The following is a 13,825-nucleotide window of genomic DNA, read 5'->3' on the forward strand; positions in this document are numbered from 1 at the left end:
TCAATGGCACCTAACAACAACAACAGACATATATATACATACATATATATAAAGGCATACTCACCCTCTCTGAAAAAGATCCACATTATAAAATTTATGTAGCTCCACAGAAAACTCAACTGTTCCTTGTACTTCCGACATGATCTTTTTGGGTCATTACCTGAAAAACAGAGAGACATTAATAGTTGGGGTTCTCATCAGCCAGAGACAGAGAGCCCGGGCTTCTACACAGAAGCCACATGGTCTTTATATGGACACGCATTTCTGACCAACGGGAACACCATGTGTCTGCTGGACAGCACCACTCCTGGGTTCCTTTTATAGGAACAAACACAGAGAGGTTAAGTGACTTGCTTCATGTCACACAGCGGACATTTAGAACAGCTGGACTGAGACCCAGACATCCTGACTCTGAAGCCAGGCTGGTCTACTGCCCTTCCCTACCTGTCAGCATCCCAGCTAAGAGCACATGCTTCATGGCGAAAGGGGTGAGAATCCCTGCTCTGTCACTTTCCAGCTGTGTGACCTTCAGCAAACCATTTAATTTCCTTTACCCTCAGTTTTCTTATCTGTGACATCAGGACTAATCATAGCATACAGCTCAGGTAGATGATGGTAAGAGAAAATGAGACGGACCACAAACAATACTTTGTACATTACTTGACACAGTGAATACTCAGTAAACAGTAGATGCCATTAATAATGGTTAATATAAATAACGAATGATTTTACTATGTACGAAGTCTCCAAAGAGCTAAGCTGGCTGCAGAGGCAGGGGCAGAAACGTTTTCTACCCAGCATGGGAAGCAGAGTGGGTGCTGTGGCGAGGCAGACGTGGAACCCAACTTCTTGTTGTTAGTTGCAGTTCCATCGATTCTGACTCATGGTGACCCCATGCGTGTCACAGTAGAACTGTGCTCCCCAGGGTGTTCAGAAGCAGATCACCAGGCCTGTCTTCTGAGGCACCTCTGGGTGGGTTTGAACTGCTACCTTTTAGTTAGTAGCCTAGCGCTTAACCATTTGCGCCACCCAGGGACTCCAACCCAACCTGACACGTTGCTAATTTTCCAAGCCAAGAGATCCTAGGGCCAAGAGCAAGAAGGCTGGGTGGGGATGATGGGAGAGAACAAGGCGAAAATAATAGCCCAAGTCTGGGATGAGAAACCAAGCAGGAGAGAGACTCCCGGCAGGCCAAATTTCCCTAGGTGATGAAAAAATCCAGACGTCAGGGATTTGGAGGAAGAGAAAGAAACCGACTTTTATTGAGCACCTACTATGTGCTTTAAAAAAAAACCACACCAAAGCCGTTGTTGCGTTGATTCCAACTCGTAGCTACCCTACAGGACAGAGAAGAACTCTTCCATTGGGTTTCCAAGGAGTGGCTAGTGGATTCGAACCGCTGACCTTCTGGTTAGCAACCTGAGCTCTTAACCACTGCGCCACTATGTGCTTAGTGCCCCATAAAGTATTTTAGATCAGTTGCCTGATTTTAGCCAACAACAACTTTGTGATAAAGACTCTTGCCCCATTTTGCAGATAGGGAGAGAGGATCAGAGAGGCTCTGATATGGAGACACCACTTTCTAACTCTAGAATGTTCAGGGGGTGTGTCCTTTGGTAAGTCTGCTCACTTCCCCAAGCCTCAGTTTACCACTATGTGCAGTGGGGGTGAGACAAGCGTCCCAGCAGGATTCTTGACAGGACAGGAGATAATGACTTCCAATGTATTTGGCACTCAGTAGCTTCTCAATAGGTAGCAGCTGGGGCAGGGGCAGGCAGAGATAAAGGAATGGCGGCGGGGTGGGGGTAGGGGCGTGCGGGGAAGCAAGAGAAGACTTGGTCTCCCCCTGCAGGTCAGTGGTGATTGGCACCTAGGTCCTGTTTCAAAGCCCCTCTTCCTTCTGCCCCCAGGACACTCAGGGACCAACCAACATTGTTGTGGTTCAGAGCCAAACCCCAACGCAGTTAACGGGGTCACACTAGGTTAGCTCCCAAGGACAAGAACACAAGGGATTAACTAGGCTTCACCTTTGTGTCCCAGCTCCGGCCAGGGTGTCATCTGGGGAAACACTCCTCAAGATGCAAAGCACCACGTACCAAATTAAACTGCAGCAGATCCTAACACCCAAGCTCTGTAAACTCCACAGGATGGAGTTTCAAGCTGACGGGCCTGGAGAGGCCAGGCTCACAGAAAGTGCTGAGACCCATTTCCCTAATGGGAGAGCCATCGATGTGTGTCCTGGCCTGCCTAACACTCCGGAGCCAGCCAAGGTCAGACTCCGCCACTCAATTTCAATTCCAAGGCATTTTCAGTAAGAGCAGGACAGAGGGGCCAGCAAAGAGAAGCAGCTCTGTGTCTCATGAATGGGGTTGCATCAAACAGCAACAGCTGCATGTTCCCCGCTTCCTCATTACCTCGCTCTGGCTCAGTCCGCAAAAAACCGCAGAGCCAGCAACCTGGGCAAAGTCCTCGCTGGCGGCACTCAGCCTTCCATCATTTCCCGACTCACCCCGATCTGATCTAATGGGAGGTGGGGGGCCAAGGACGAGCAAAAGAAACACACCCTAACATCCAGACTCACCCCTGATCTGATCTAATGGGAGGTGGGGGGCCAAGGACGAGCAAAAGAAACACACCCTAACACCCAGACTCACCCCTGATCTGATCTAATGGGAGGTGGGGGGCCAAGGATGAGCAAAAGAAACACACCCTAACATCCAGACTCACGCCTGATCTGATCTAATGGGAGGTGGGGGGGCCAAGGACGAGCAAAAGAAACACCCTAACACTGCAAGCCTACCACGTGCCAAACACAGCCAGGGGATTTCCAAGCGCTATTTCATGCAATCCTTGAAAACCCTCCCAGGTAGGTAGTACAGACCCTGATTCACAGAGGACACCCATGCCCTACAGGAGACCCTGGTTTCCCACCTCAGCCCTTAAGGCAGCGAGGCAGCCCGCAGTGGCTTCCTGGGGAATTAATAGAGGAAAGTGTATTTGATCCAATGCACGGAGAATACCATGCAGAAATTGTTTTTCCCCTATCATTCAGCGCTAGTGGGGCAGGCTCTGAGATCTGCAGATACACACACAGCTTCTTAGTAGGAAGCTGCCTTTGTCTTTTTAACAGCACATGATTCGTTATAACCCAAACCCACTGCTGCAAGTCGGCTCCAACTCATGGTGACCCTACAGAACAGAGTACAACTGCCCCAGAGGGTTTCAAGGCTGTCATCTTTACAGAAGCAGACTGCCACATCTTTCTCCCACAGAGCAGCTGGGGGGTTCAAACCACCGACCTTTGGGTTAGCAGTCGATCACTCTAACCACTGCACCGCAGGGCTCCTTTCATTATAACCAAGCACCCAATTATTCAAGGACAAAGATGAGCTCACATTGAAAATCCCAGCTTAAAAACTCCACATTGCTTTTGCTGGTAACCATAACCAAAAACACCAAACCCGTTGCTGTCGAATCGAATCCAACTCACAGCAACCCTATAGGATACAGTAGAATTGCCCAATAGGGTTTCCAAGGTGTGGCTGGTGGATTCGAACTGTCAGTCTTTTGGTTAGCAGCCAACCTCTTAACCACTGCACCACCAGGTCCAGTTTGCATCTAGGACTTCAAAGCCATTTGCTTTGGTCCTAGCCCCCTCCTTGCTCTTTTTCTCTGAGTACTCCAAACCCTAACCAAAGTCATTGCCATCAAGTTGATTCCGACTCATAGTGACCCTACAGGACAGAGCAGAATTGCCCCATAGGGTTTCCAAGACCGTCATCTTTACAGAAGCCAACTATCAGATCCTCCTCCCACCTCTGCGGACTCAAGACAATTTATTTGGAGCGGCGGGTCGTCAAGTGCCCAAACCAGCAACATCAGCATCACTTTTTGCAAATCTTTCAGTCCCGCCCAGACCTAGTAAACCAGAAACACCGTGGGCGGGGCCCAGGAATCAGTTTGCACAAGCCGTCCAGAGAATTCTGATGCACTCTCTCATTTGGGAGGGTTTAGAGGCTAGGGTTTGCACCTAACAGGACTCAAGTTTCACTGGGCTCCTTGTGAGCTACATGGCCTTGAGACAGTTGTTGAAGCTCTAGTGTCTCAGTTTCCTCCTCGATAAGCTGGGAATAATAAGAGTGCCTACCCCATAAGGCCGTTTTCATGATCACTAGAGATAAAAAGTATGTGAAATGCTTAATATAGTGTCTGGCACATTATTAGAAAACACACACACAAACACACAATACGCGCAGGGCATATACACAGACATCTGACACAGTTAATAAACACCCAACACACATGACACATCCCCAATACAATACACACAGCACTCACACCCCTAATATACACACCAACACAAAACACATACAACCAATACACAACCCCCAACAAACACATGCCACTCAAAACCGATGTGCCCAATACACAATTCACACAGACACCTACACACATACCCGACACACACAACACACACACACCTAATATACACACCAATGCAAAACACACATACCAAACACACAAACCCCATCAAACATGCTAAACACCCAAAACCAATGTGCCCAACACGCAATACACACAGAGATACCACACACACATACCCAACACACACACCAACACAAAACACATATGCTCAACACACAAACCCCAACAAACATGCCAAACACTCAAAACCGATGCACCCAACACACAGACACCATACACACATCTGACACACTCAATATACATACAGAGACACACCAACACAATACACATACATACCCAACACATACACCCATGCCCAGCACACAATATACACAAAGACACCCCCCCACACACACACACACACTACAGAGATCTTGTCTGCACTAACTTCCTACCACACCCAGCGCCTCTCATGATTTTAGTGCCCCCATTCCTCCTATTAGGCCTCAAATCCAACCCGCTCTCTCCATCTCCAAAGATACCAGCCTAGGAGTCTTGATCACTGTCTTAGGCTGCGTTCTCTAGAGAAGCAAAACCGATGAAGCATATATGAATTAAATCGAGATTTATATATATAAATCACATTACATCGAGATTTATTTAGAGCTCACACGGTTGTAGGGGCTGGCAAGTCCCAAGTCTGTGGGTGGGGGTCAGGCTGGAGGCTTCTCCTGACTCACGCTGCTGCAGGGGCTGAGGAACCCAAGATTGGCAGGTCAGACAGCAGCCTGCTAGCTCAGGTCCCAAGAACCAGAGGTCAGATGATGACAAGCTGAATGGAAGATCCAGAGCAGAGCAAAAGCCAACAAGCTTTGCCAGAAAGTCCATATATATTGGGATACAGGCCACATCCTCAAGGAAACGTCCTTTCAACTGATTGGCTGCTCATAGCAGATCTCATCAAGGAAGTGATTACATTATATCAGATCTCACCATGGAGGTGATTACATCATTACATAACTGCCAAACTACATCATAACTGTCAAACTACTGAGAATCATGGCCCAGCCAAGCTGACATAACCTTATCCTTCACAATCACCATCTTCTTTCCTGGACTACACCCTGCTCCTCCACGCTGATCTCTGGCTTCACCCACTCTGAATCTATTCTGTCTCTCAACACAGTGGCATTTCTAAAACCCAAGCAGTTCATGTCTCTGCATGGTCCAGAGGCCTTCACTGGTTCTTCTGGCCCTCTGCCCTCCACATGGCTGAGGAGGCTTTCCATACTCTTTCTATATCACTTTCTTACCTCTCCAGGCACAATGCTTTATCCCTCCTCCCATCCCCTATCTGTGCCTGAATTCACTTCTCTATTTCCTACAGCACGTGATCATCCAAGGACTCCATCTCTCTACAGGTCCAGGAAAACAGTGTCTATCCATGGGGGGGCAGAGGGAGGCACATGTATGCCGAGGATTAAAGACGATCACGCACATGTATGAAAGATCTGCAGTCCCTGCCTGGTAAACGAGGAATCACTTACAGTGGTAGCAGTTACTGTCTTTACGTTTGTCTTCAAGGTGGTTGGCAGGCATTCAAAGGTCCCTCACGCAATCCAGACCTGACTAATGAGGCCACTGTCCTTAAATTCAGAGCTTCTAGGCTGCTTGTTCTGGGTTGAATGGTGTCCCACCAAAAATATGTTGACGTCCTCATCTCTCCAGTACCTGTGAATGTGACCTTGTTTGGAAATGGGGACTTTGAAGATGTTAACAGTGAATTTAACATGAAGCTGGACTGCAGTAGGGTGGGTTCTAATCCTATCTGAGCGGTGACTTTATGTAAGAGGAGAAGAGATACAGACAGACAGACAAAGACAACCATGTGAAGATGTATCCACAAGCAAAGGAACATCTAGAGCCACGAGAAACTGGGAGAGGCAAGAAAGGATCTTCCCCTAGAGCCTGAAGAGGGAATATGACTGGGCCAACCAGCTGATTTGGACTTCTAGCCTCCAGAACTATGAGACAATAAACATCTTTTCTTATAAGTCAACCAGCTTGTGGTATTTTGCCACTGCAGCCCTAAGACACTAATACAGTCTTGATGTCAATTAACATCCAGCAATTGTCTGTATTTGAATCGCAATATATCTAGCATGTTTAATAAGTTATGTATATTTTCTAAAATGTCCTAGGAATTCTCAGTTGTCTATTAGGAAAGATGTTGAAAATATCACAAATATTTTGGAAATACCCTGATTCCAAAACTTCATTAGATATTGTTTGGAAAACAACCCTTTTACAAACATTTTCCTTTAAATTTTTTTTTATTTTAAAAATCAATCTTCGAAGTATGTGGTCTTTGAAAAATTAAATGAAAAAAAGAAGCATGCTGATCTTAAAACACATCAGCATTTACTTTACTAAAGTACACACAAAGTTAATGGACTCAAAAGACTGTAAATCAAGGAATTTCAAGCATTTGATGGAGGAGTTTCAGGAAGGGATTCTTCTCACACTACAGAGGAGGACAGCAAGGACAGAGGAGGGCCAGACTTCAACCCAGAGTATCTGATCCACAGAACAGGTATCAGAATCTGCTGCTTTCCCCGGGGTCACAAAGAAGCATCAGAAATCTCCTTGCACCCCTGTAGACGTATTCAACAGTTGCCACTGTCCAGGGAGAGTTACTCCAGGCAGCCATCCTAACTCGGTAAATCGCTCCAGTTTGCTGCCTGGTATGATCATTTGTGGGCAGAATCTGCTCACTGTCCAAGGTGATCACCTTAAGGATGACAACTAACGTTTCTTCACTGAGGAGTGTCGCCTTTGAGGAGGTCTTCTGTCCTGGTGCAAGAGCATCCCATCCACATTTGAGTCCCAACCCCAGGTCTCACCTGCTGTGTGGGACATTGGACAAGTCACTTAATGTCTCTGAGCCTCAGCAGTCAAATCTAGACTATGGGCCGATATGGCCTTCTCAGGAGCACTGGTGGCGCAGTGGTTAAGAACTTGGCTGTTAACCAAAAGGTCAGCAGTTTGAACCCACCAGCTACTCCTTGAAAACCCTATGGGGCAGTTCTACTCCGTCCTATAGGGTCGCTATGAGTCGGAATTGACTTGACAGTAACATGCTTGGTTTTTGCGATTTATGGCCTTTTCAGAGCAAAGATGCATTTTGAGGATCAAAATGTCTGAGGATCAAAGACAGATGTGCCTTCTAACCATGAAAAGCATCTTTTAACACACTGGGATTCAACAGCTAGAACTGCTCAAAGCTCCAGGGATATGAGAATGACTGAGCCATGGTACCTAGGGTGTCAGAAGACACGGACCAGAGGAGAGAAACCCAAGTCACAATGGTGGCCCACGGACACATGTGGCATGATATAAGGAGGCATGGAGAGGCATTAACACCTAATGGTGATGGCTGTGGCCCACAGGGTCAGCCTGCCTGGGCTTGGCCAGCTCAGTGGATACTTGAGCTCTTTGTGACTCAGTTTCCTCAACTGCAACTTTCATTGGAGTCTACTATATGGTAAACATTTAATAACCGTAAGTCTTTGTGATAAAGACAAACAGCTAAAAACAATTTCATGGTGAGGACAGAAGAGAGATAATGCCCCATTCCTCGGATAAGTTACCTACACCCTGACTCGTGAGCTTTCCCAGATGCTCCCAGCAGGAAGGCCAGAACTCACGTCAACATCTCTCATCGAGTGTGACTTCTACTCCTCACAGCAAATGCAGCCCCAGCCATTCCGCCCCCTGATTCCTAGAAGCATTTTCTTTACTTCAGTGCAGAACCCAGAACAAGCTGTGTATGTTTTGATTCTTTTCACGACTGAAGACAAAGCAAAGAGAAGCACACGACGCAGAGTTTCTGTTTTCCTCGAGGATCTGCTCCCCTCCTATCTCAAGGAGCACTGTAAGAACCAGGCACGAAGGCACGTAAGATCTCACAGCCTCTTGAACGGGTAACCGACTCATCAATTCAGACGGAAGCCTTAAAGGACCAAAGACAAGGAAGTTCCATGATGGAAGCACCATTTACAGATCAGCTACAAGGAGCCTTCTCCCTTCTCGCCATGTGAGAACCTCCAGAGCCACTCAGCCAGAAGGTAAACATGGGACTGTGGGGGATGGCATCTCATCTCCCCTTCCACCTACTGAAGCACATGTACCAATGGACACCTAAGCATGCACATACGTGCACACACAACAAAATCTATGGCATGAGTTCCCCTCTTTGAGAAAGAGCATAGTATCACGGGAAGGGCGGCCGCTTCAAGTCAGCCGAACCTGGTTCACATCCCAACTGTTTCACAGATGAGTGGGGTTACCTTAACCGAGTTATAGCCCAGTTTCTACATCTGCACCCCTACAATAGTAATATCTACTCTGCAGTGATTTTTTGAAGATTGACAATGATACGTATGCTTTCAGTAGCATTAGGAGTGTTCAATAGTGGATAATGCTAATATTTGTTTGGTAAAGTAGAGGGCTAACGAAATGAAAGAACCTTAATTAGACAGATGGACACAACAGCTGCAACAATGGACTCAAACCTATCGATGATCGTGAAGATGGCCCAAGACCAGGCAATGTTTTGTTCTGTTACACACGAGGCTGCCATGAGTCGGAGCCAACTCGATAGCAACTAACAACACCATCACCAATACTAACTAATTATTAGAATAACAAATAATAACAATACCATACATAGAGGAAGAGAGAATGCATAGCAAAGACAAGCTCAAGTACCCAAAGAAGCCTCAGCAGGAGGACGCTGGCCGAGCCGGGCAGACAGCAGCACTGAGGTGCTAGAGAAGACTTAGGCAGGGTCCAGGGCCAGGATCAGCACCCAGTGCTTGAAGAAGGCACAGTTTCAGGTGCTTAGGTCCCAGCCAAGGGGGCTGGGTTCAGATTAGGTCCCCGTCTCCTGTGGAATCCTGGGTGGAGCTGCAACTCTCCTCCTGGAGAAACCTCATGCCAAGAGGGAGATGATAACAGCACCTCACCTTCATTGAGGTGGCAGGCAAGGTTTCAATGCAACAACAGAAATAACTTGGGTCATGGATAACCGGTATACCTGCCTTGATTCTTTGTCCAAGAAAGAGTTCCCACAAAAACCAAGTCTGCCACAGAGGCTGGAAAGGGGATCCCAGCTGGGGGAACGAGTCTCAAACAGACGCCCTCGAAGCTTCCTGACAGTCTTGCGCTTCTATGAATACCACACCATCTAATTTTAAGGTTCTGCATTCATTAATGGTTATAAATATTTCAAGAACATTCTGTGTGCAGAATGGCAGTGCATCCAATTCCAGTTGAATCACATGAAGACGTCAGCGCTTAGCACCATCAGTTTCCTTGTTTAACTCTTCCAGGCGTGAGCACTATTCAAATATCAATAGCTCATATGTCAAATTATATAACTCAGCAGACCTTATGATCACCTTGCCCATCATCCTCATGACGCAGATGAGAAATCTGAGGCTCAGAGAGGGAAGCAGCCTGCCCCGGTCACAGAACAAGTATCTCCCGATTTCTAGTCCCGTTATCTTTGTATTACTGGACTGTAAATCAGGAGAAACTTGCTCAGTGGTAGAATTCTCACCTTCCATGCAGGAGACCCAGGTTCGATTCCCTGCAACTCAGGTACACCAACTACTCATCTATCAGTGGAAGCTTGCTTGTCACTATGATGCTGAAGAGGTTTCAGCAGAGCTTCAAGACTCAGGCTAGGAAGAAAGGCCTGGTGATCTACTTCTGAAAATCAGCCAGTGAAAACCCTATGGATCACAACTGTCCAACTCCACTGTGCACGGGGTTGCCACTTGACCACAGCTAACAACGACAATCCTTGCATTTCTGGTGGTCAAAGTTTTCACATCCATGATCTCATCGGATCATCATAAGAACCCCAAGGTAAAAAGTAGATGGGATAATGGCCCCCAATATCTGCACAGGAACAGGGAAGGAGATGTAACCAAGATTCATCAGCATCTCAGAACGTTTGACCTCAGAGGACATGTGGGGTCACACTGCTCAGCCCCTCATATGGGGTAGACGAAAAAGGACAACAGGGCAGCTCTGTGGCTGTCTCAGGGTCCCTCAGCCATCTGAGAGAAAAGCCACGACTGGGCCTCCGGGTATCTGGGCCCTCACAGTGCAATCTCTGTAAGCCTCTGCATGAGCAGACTCACCTGTGCTGCAGGTACACCAAAACTCGGGGCCCTTCCAGCCCACCTTCTCTCACCATATCCCCACCCCCAGCACGCCCTCTCCAAAGAGCCTCACCGAAGTGTCCCACCTTCTCTGAACATGCTCTACCTTTGCTCAAGCTATTATCTCCACCTGCCTGGCCCACCTGTCACCTCTCAACCTGATGAGCCCCCATCCGTACATGTCCAGTCCAGCATCTCCAGGAAGCCCCTCCTGAACAGTCATACCACCACCCTCCCCAACAAGGTCCCTGCCTCTCCATGTGCACGCCACAACCGCCCTTATCATGGTGCATTCTGGAAGCATAGCTATCTTTAGGCTTACACTGTAAGCTCCCCTAAAGGAAGGGATAGCCAGGGATCCTTCAGCTAGGAGCCCGGTGAACAGATCCACCTTCTTAGCAACGATAATTTGTGGGATGAACAAGAGAATTAATGCAAGAGAAAATACGTGCAGGAATGAATAAATCAATTGATTACTCTTCTTTCCAATCAATTACAAAGTCTCTTTGGGCACTTGGAACTGGTCCCGACTTAGGACTTTGCAGAATGGAATACCTATATCCCTCTTATTATAAATGCAGCCCTGAGCTCCTTTTGTCCTCAGTCTATCTACCAGATGGAGAGGAAGGCAGGTCCAATCCATCATACAGACAGCATCACACAGCGGAGCCAGGGGCCGGGAGGGGGGCGGTAACCGATGGTGCCGCTCTATTTATCCTCCCTGACACCGCAACATAAACAGGACAGGAGAGGACAGCAAGCCGCGAGGCCGACACCAAGTGAGTCAAGGCTGACATTTTAAACTGCAGTGGTTGGCGGTCCAGTTTTGCTGAGCATCTGTCCTTAGCTTCAACAGAGCACAGTGGCTCAGTCCGCGCCACTACGCTCCCACAGTAGCCTGCCAGATCTGTGAACCTGCCTTCTCAGCCTTCTCACACACACACAGTGAGCACACCCTCCTCCCAGCAGGGTCCCAGACATGAGCAGAAAGGGGAGTCGGGGGAGACGCAGAGGGCCTTAAACACAAGATGAGCAATGTTTTCTGGATCCTCGTGGGGGCCAAGAGGAGCCGTGGAATCAGCTGCCCTGTGCTGTTACCACAAAACACACAGCTACAGGCTCTTCCTTCTCCCCGGACTTCAGGTACCGCTGTGGTTAGTCACCTGTGAGTCAGCTACAACTCATGGCGACCCCATGTACAGCAGAACAAAACACTGCCTGGTCCTACACCATCTTCATGATCGTTGGCATGCTCCAGTCCAGTGTTGTGACTTCCAACCTAGGGGGCTCATCTGACAGCACTAAATCAGGCAATGTTCTGTTGTGAACCATAGGGTTTTCAATGCTGGATTTTTCAGAAGCAGATCTCTAGGTCTTTCTTCCTAGCCTGCCTTAGTCTGGAAACTCTGCTGAAACCTGTCCATCATAGGTGACCCTGCTGCTATTTGAAATACCAGTGGCAGAGCTTCCAACATCACAGCAATATGCAAGCCACCACAGTACAACAAGCTGACAGGTGGATAGTGGTACCTCTGTTGTTGTTAGCTGCCAACAAATGAGCCCTGACTCATGGGGACTCCATGCACAAATGAGCAAAATGCTGCCAGGTCCTGTGCCATTCCCATGATTGGTGACAGATCAGACCGTTGTGATCCATAAAGTTTTCAATGGCCAATTTTCAGAAACAGGATCACCAGGCCTTTCTTCCGAGTCTTTCTAAGGCTGAAAGGTCCACTGAAATCTGTTCAGCATCATAGCAACGTCCAAATCACCACTGGCAGACAGGTGGTGGCTGTGCATGAGGTGCACTGGCTGCACTGGCTGGAATCTAACCTGAGTCTCCAACATAGAAGGTGAGACTTCCACCACTGACCCACCACTGCCCCAAGGTGGTAAACAGAATTTGATACTAATCTATTACTTGAATGGAACTGAATAACATATGGAAAACACCTTGCATAGTTTTGGAAACATATTAAATATTCAAATAGGGTTTAGAATTTAGCCATCTCATTTGAATAACCGTTTGCTTTCTTGTTTTGCAACTGTCTTTGCAAACAGTTCTTTCATCTTCTGGCCCCTGGCCCAGGAGCCCCTCCCATCCAATCCAGCTCCTACTCCCAAACTGCCTCGGGACCAGCTTCATGGAAATTCCCCTCCTGGCCAGAAGTCTAAGTAGCACTTTGCTATGTGTGAAGACATTAGCTAACTAATTCACACTGAAGTGTGAATGATGAGGAGAAAATGAATTTTAAAGCAGACGCTGAATAAATCCTGTACTGGTTGCACACGTCCAATGTCCCTGGAATTCTAGATGACTATGTCACTCCCAGTCAGCCCTTCCACCTCCCTCAGCCTCCATCACTTTCTCATCTAAGTCAAAGAGCTTAGCTACTCTGGTCCACTAGCACAGGATGTTTTCTGAACCAAATGGGAAAACAACAATACTTTGGAATTAGATCTGAGGCTAATGTCTTCCACTTTCCAGCTTTGTGAGCTTGGGCAAGGAACTTGTGAGTTTCTAGGTCATCACTTGTAAAATGGGTCCGAGGAGGACTGGATAGTCAAGCCTGGCCCTGGCCCTGGCATGGAGGAGGCGACAGTGTGCTGCCCGCTGGTTTCTCATCCCATATTCTCCTCTCTGTGGATCTACTTCCCCTTCCAGGCTCTGGAATTTAGAAACCTACCTCCCAGACTATGTTCTGAGAACATTCCTTAATAGGCAATTCTTCCCAAAAGAATCTCCTGGTCAAATAAATTTGGCTGATCTCCAGTCCTGCAGGACTTCTCAGAGAGTTTAACATGTCAGTATTCTGTGTGCGTCTCCAAGGTGGGGGTACACTCTACGGCACTGATCTAGTGCAAAAAAATACATTTCAAGAGTGTACTACACCCACTCCTCAATTATCAATGTAGTTAGGTTCCAAAGACCAGGCTGTTACATGAAAATCAGCATTATGCAGAAATGGAGGATGACCACATCAGATCACAAAATGGAGAATGACTACACATTACATAACTGCCAAACCACTAAGGATCATGGTCTAGCCAAGCTGACACATAACCTTAACCATCACAGCCAGCGTTACTCTCACCTCACACCTCAGCATTTGTTACTGCCAGACATACATCGTTAATGCGCAAAAGAGTTCAATAGTAGACTTTTTACTATTGCCATAAATGTGAGA

At 47.5% G+C, this 13,825-nt stretch overlaps 1 protein-coding gene across 1 annotated transcript in view; it reads right to left on the minus strand.

Moving 5' to 3' along the window:
• The window catches only part of FAM135B (family with sequence similarity 135 member B), a 157,202-nt gene extending 157,061 nt beyond the window's left edge, over positions 1–141 (minus strand). The window contains exon 1 of the mRNA XM_004373023.1: positions 65–141. Coding sequence (XP_004373080.1) covers positions 65–141 — 77 coding nt within the window. The remainder of the gene's footprint in view (positions 1–64) is intronic.
• Between the last annotated feature and the right edge of the window lie 13,684 nt (positions 142–13,825).

Source organism: Trichechus manatus, unplaced genomic scaffold (assembly GCF_000243295.1).
Source record: "Trichechus manatus latirostris isolate Lorelei unplaced genomic scaffold, TriManLat1.0 scaffold00022, whole genome shotgun sequence".
Taxonomy (NCBI): domain Eukaryota; kingdom Metazoa; phylum Chordata; class Mammalia; order Sirenia; family Trichechidae; genus Trichechus; species Trichechus manatus.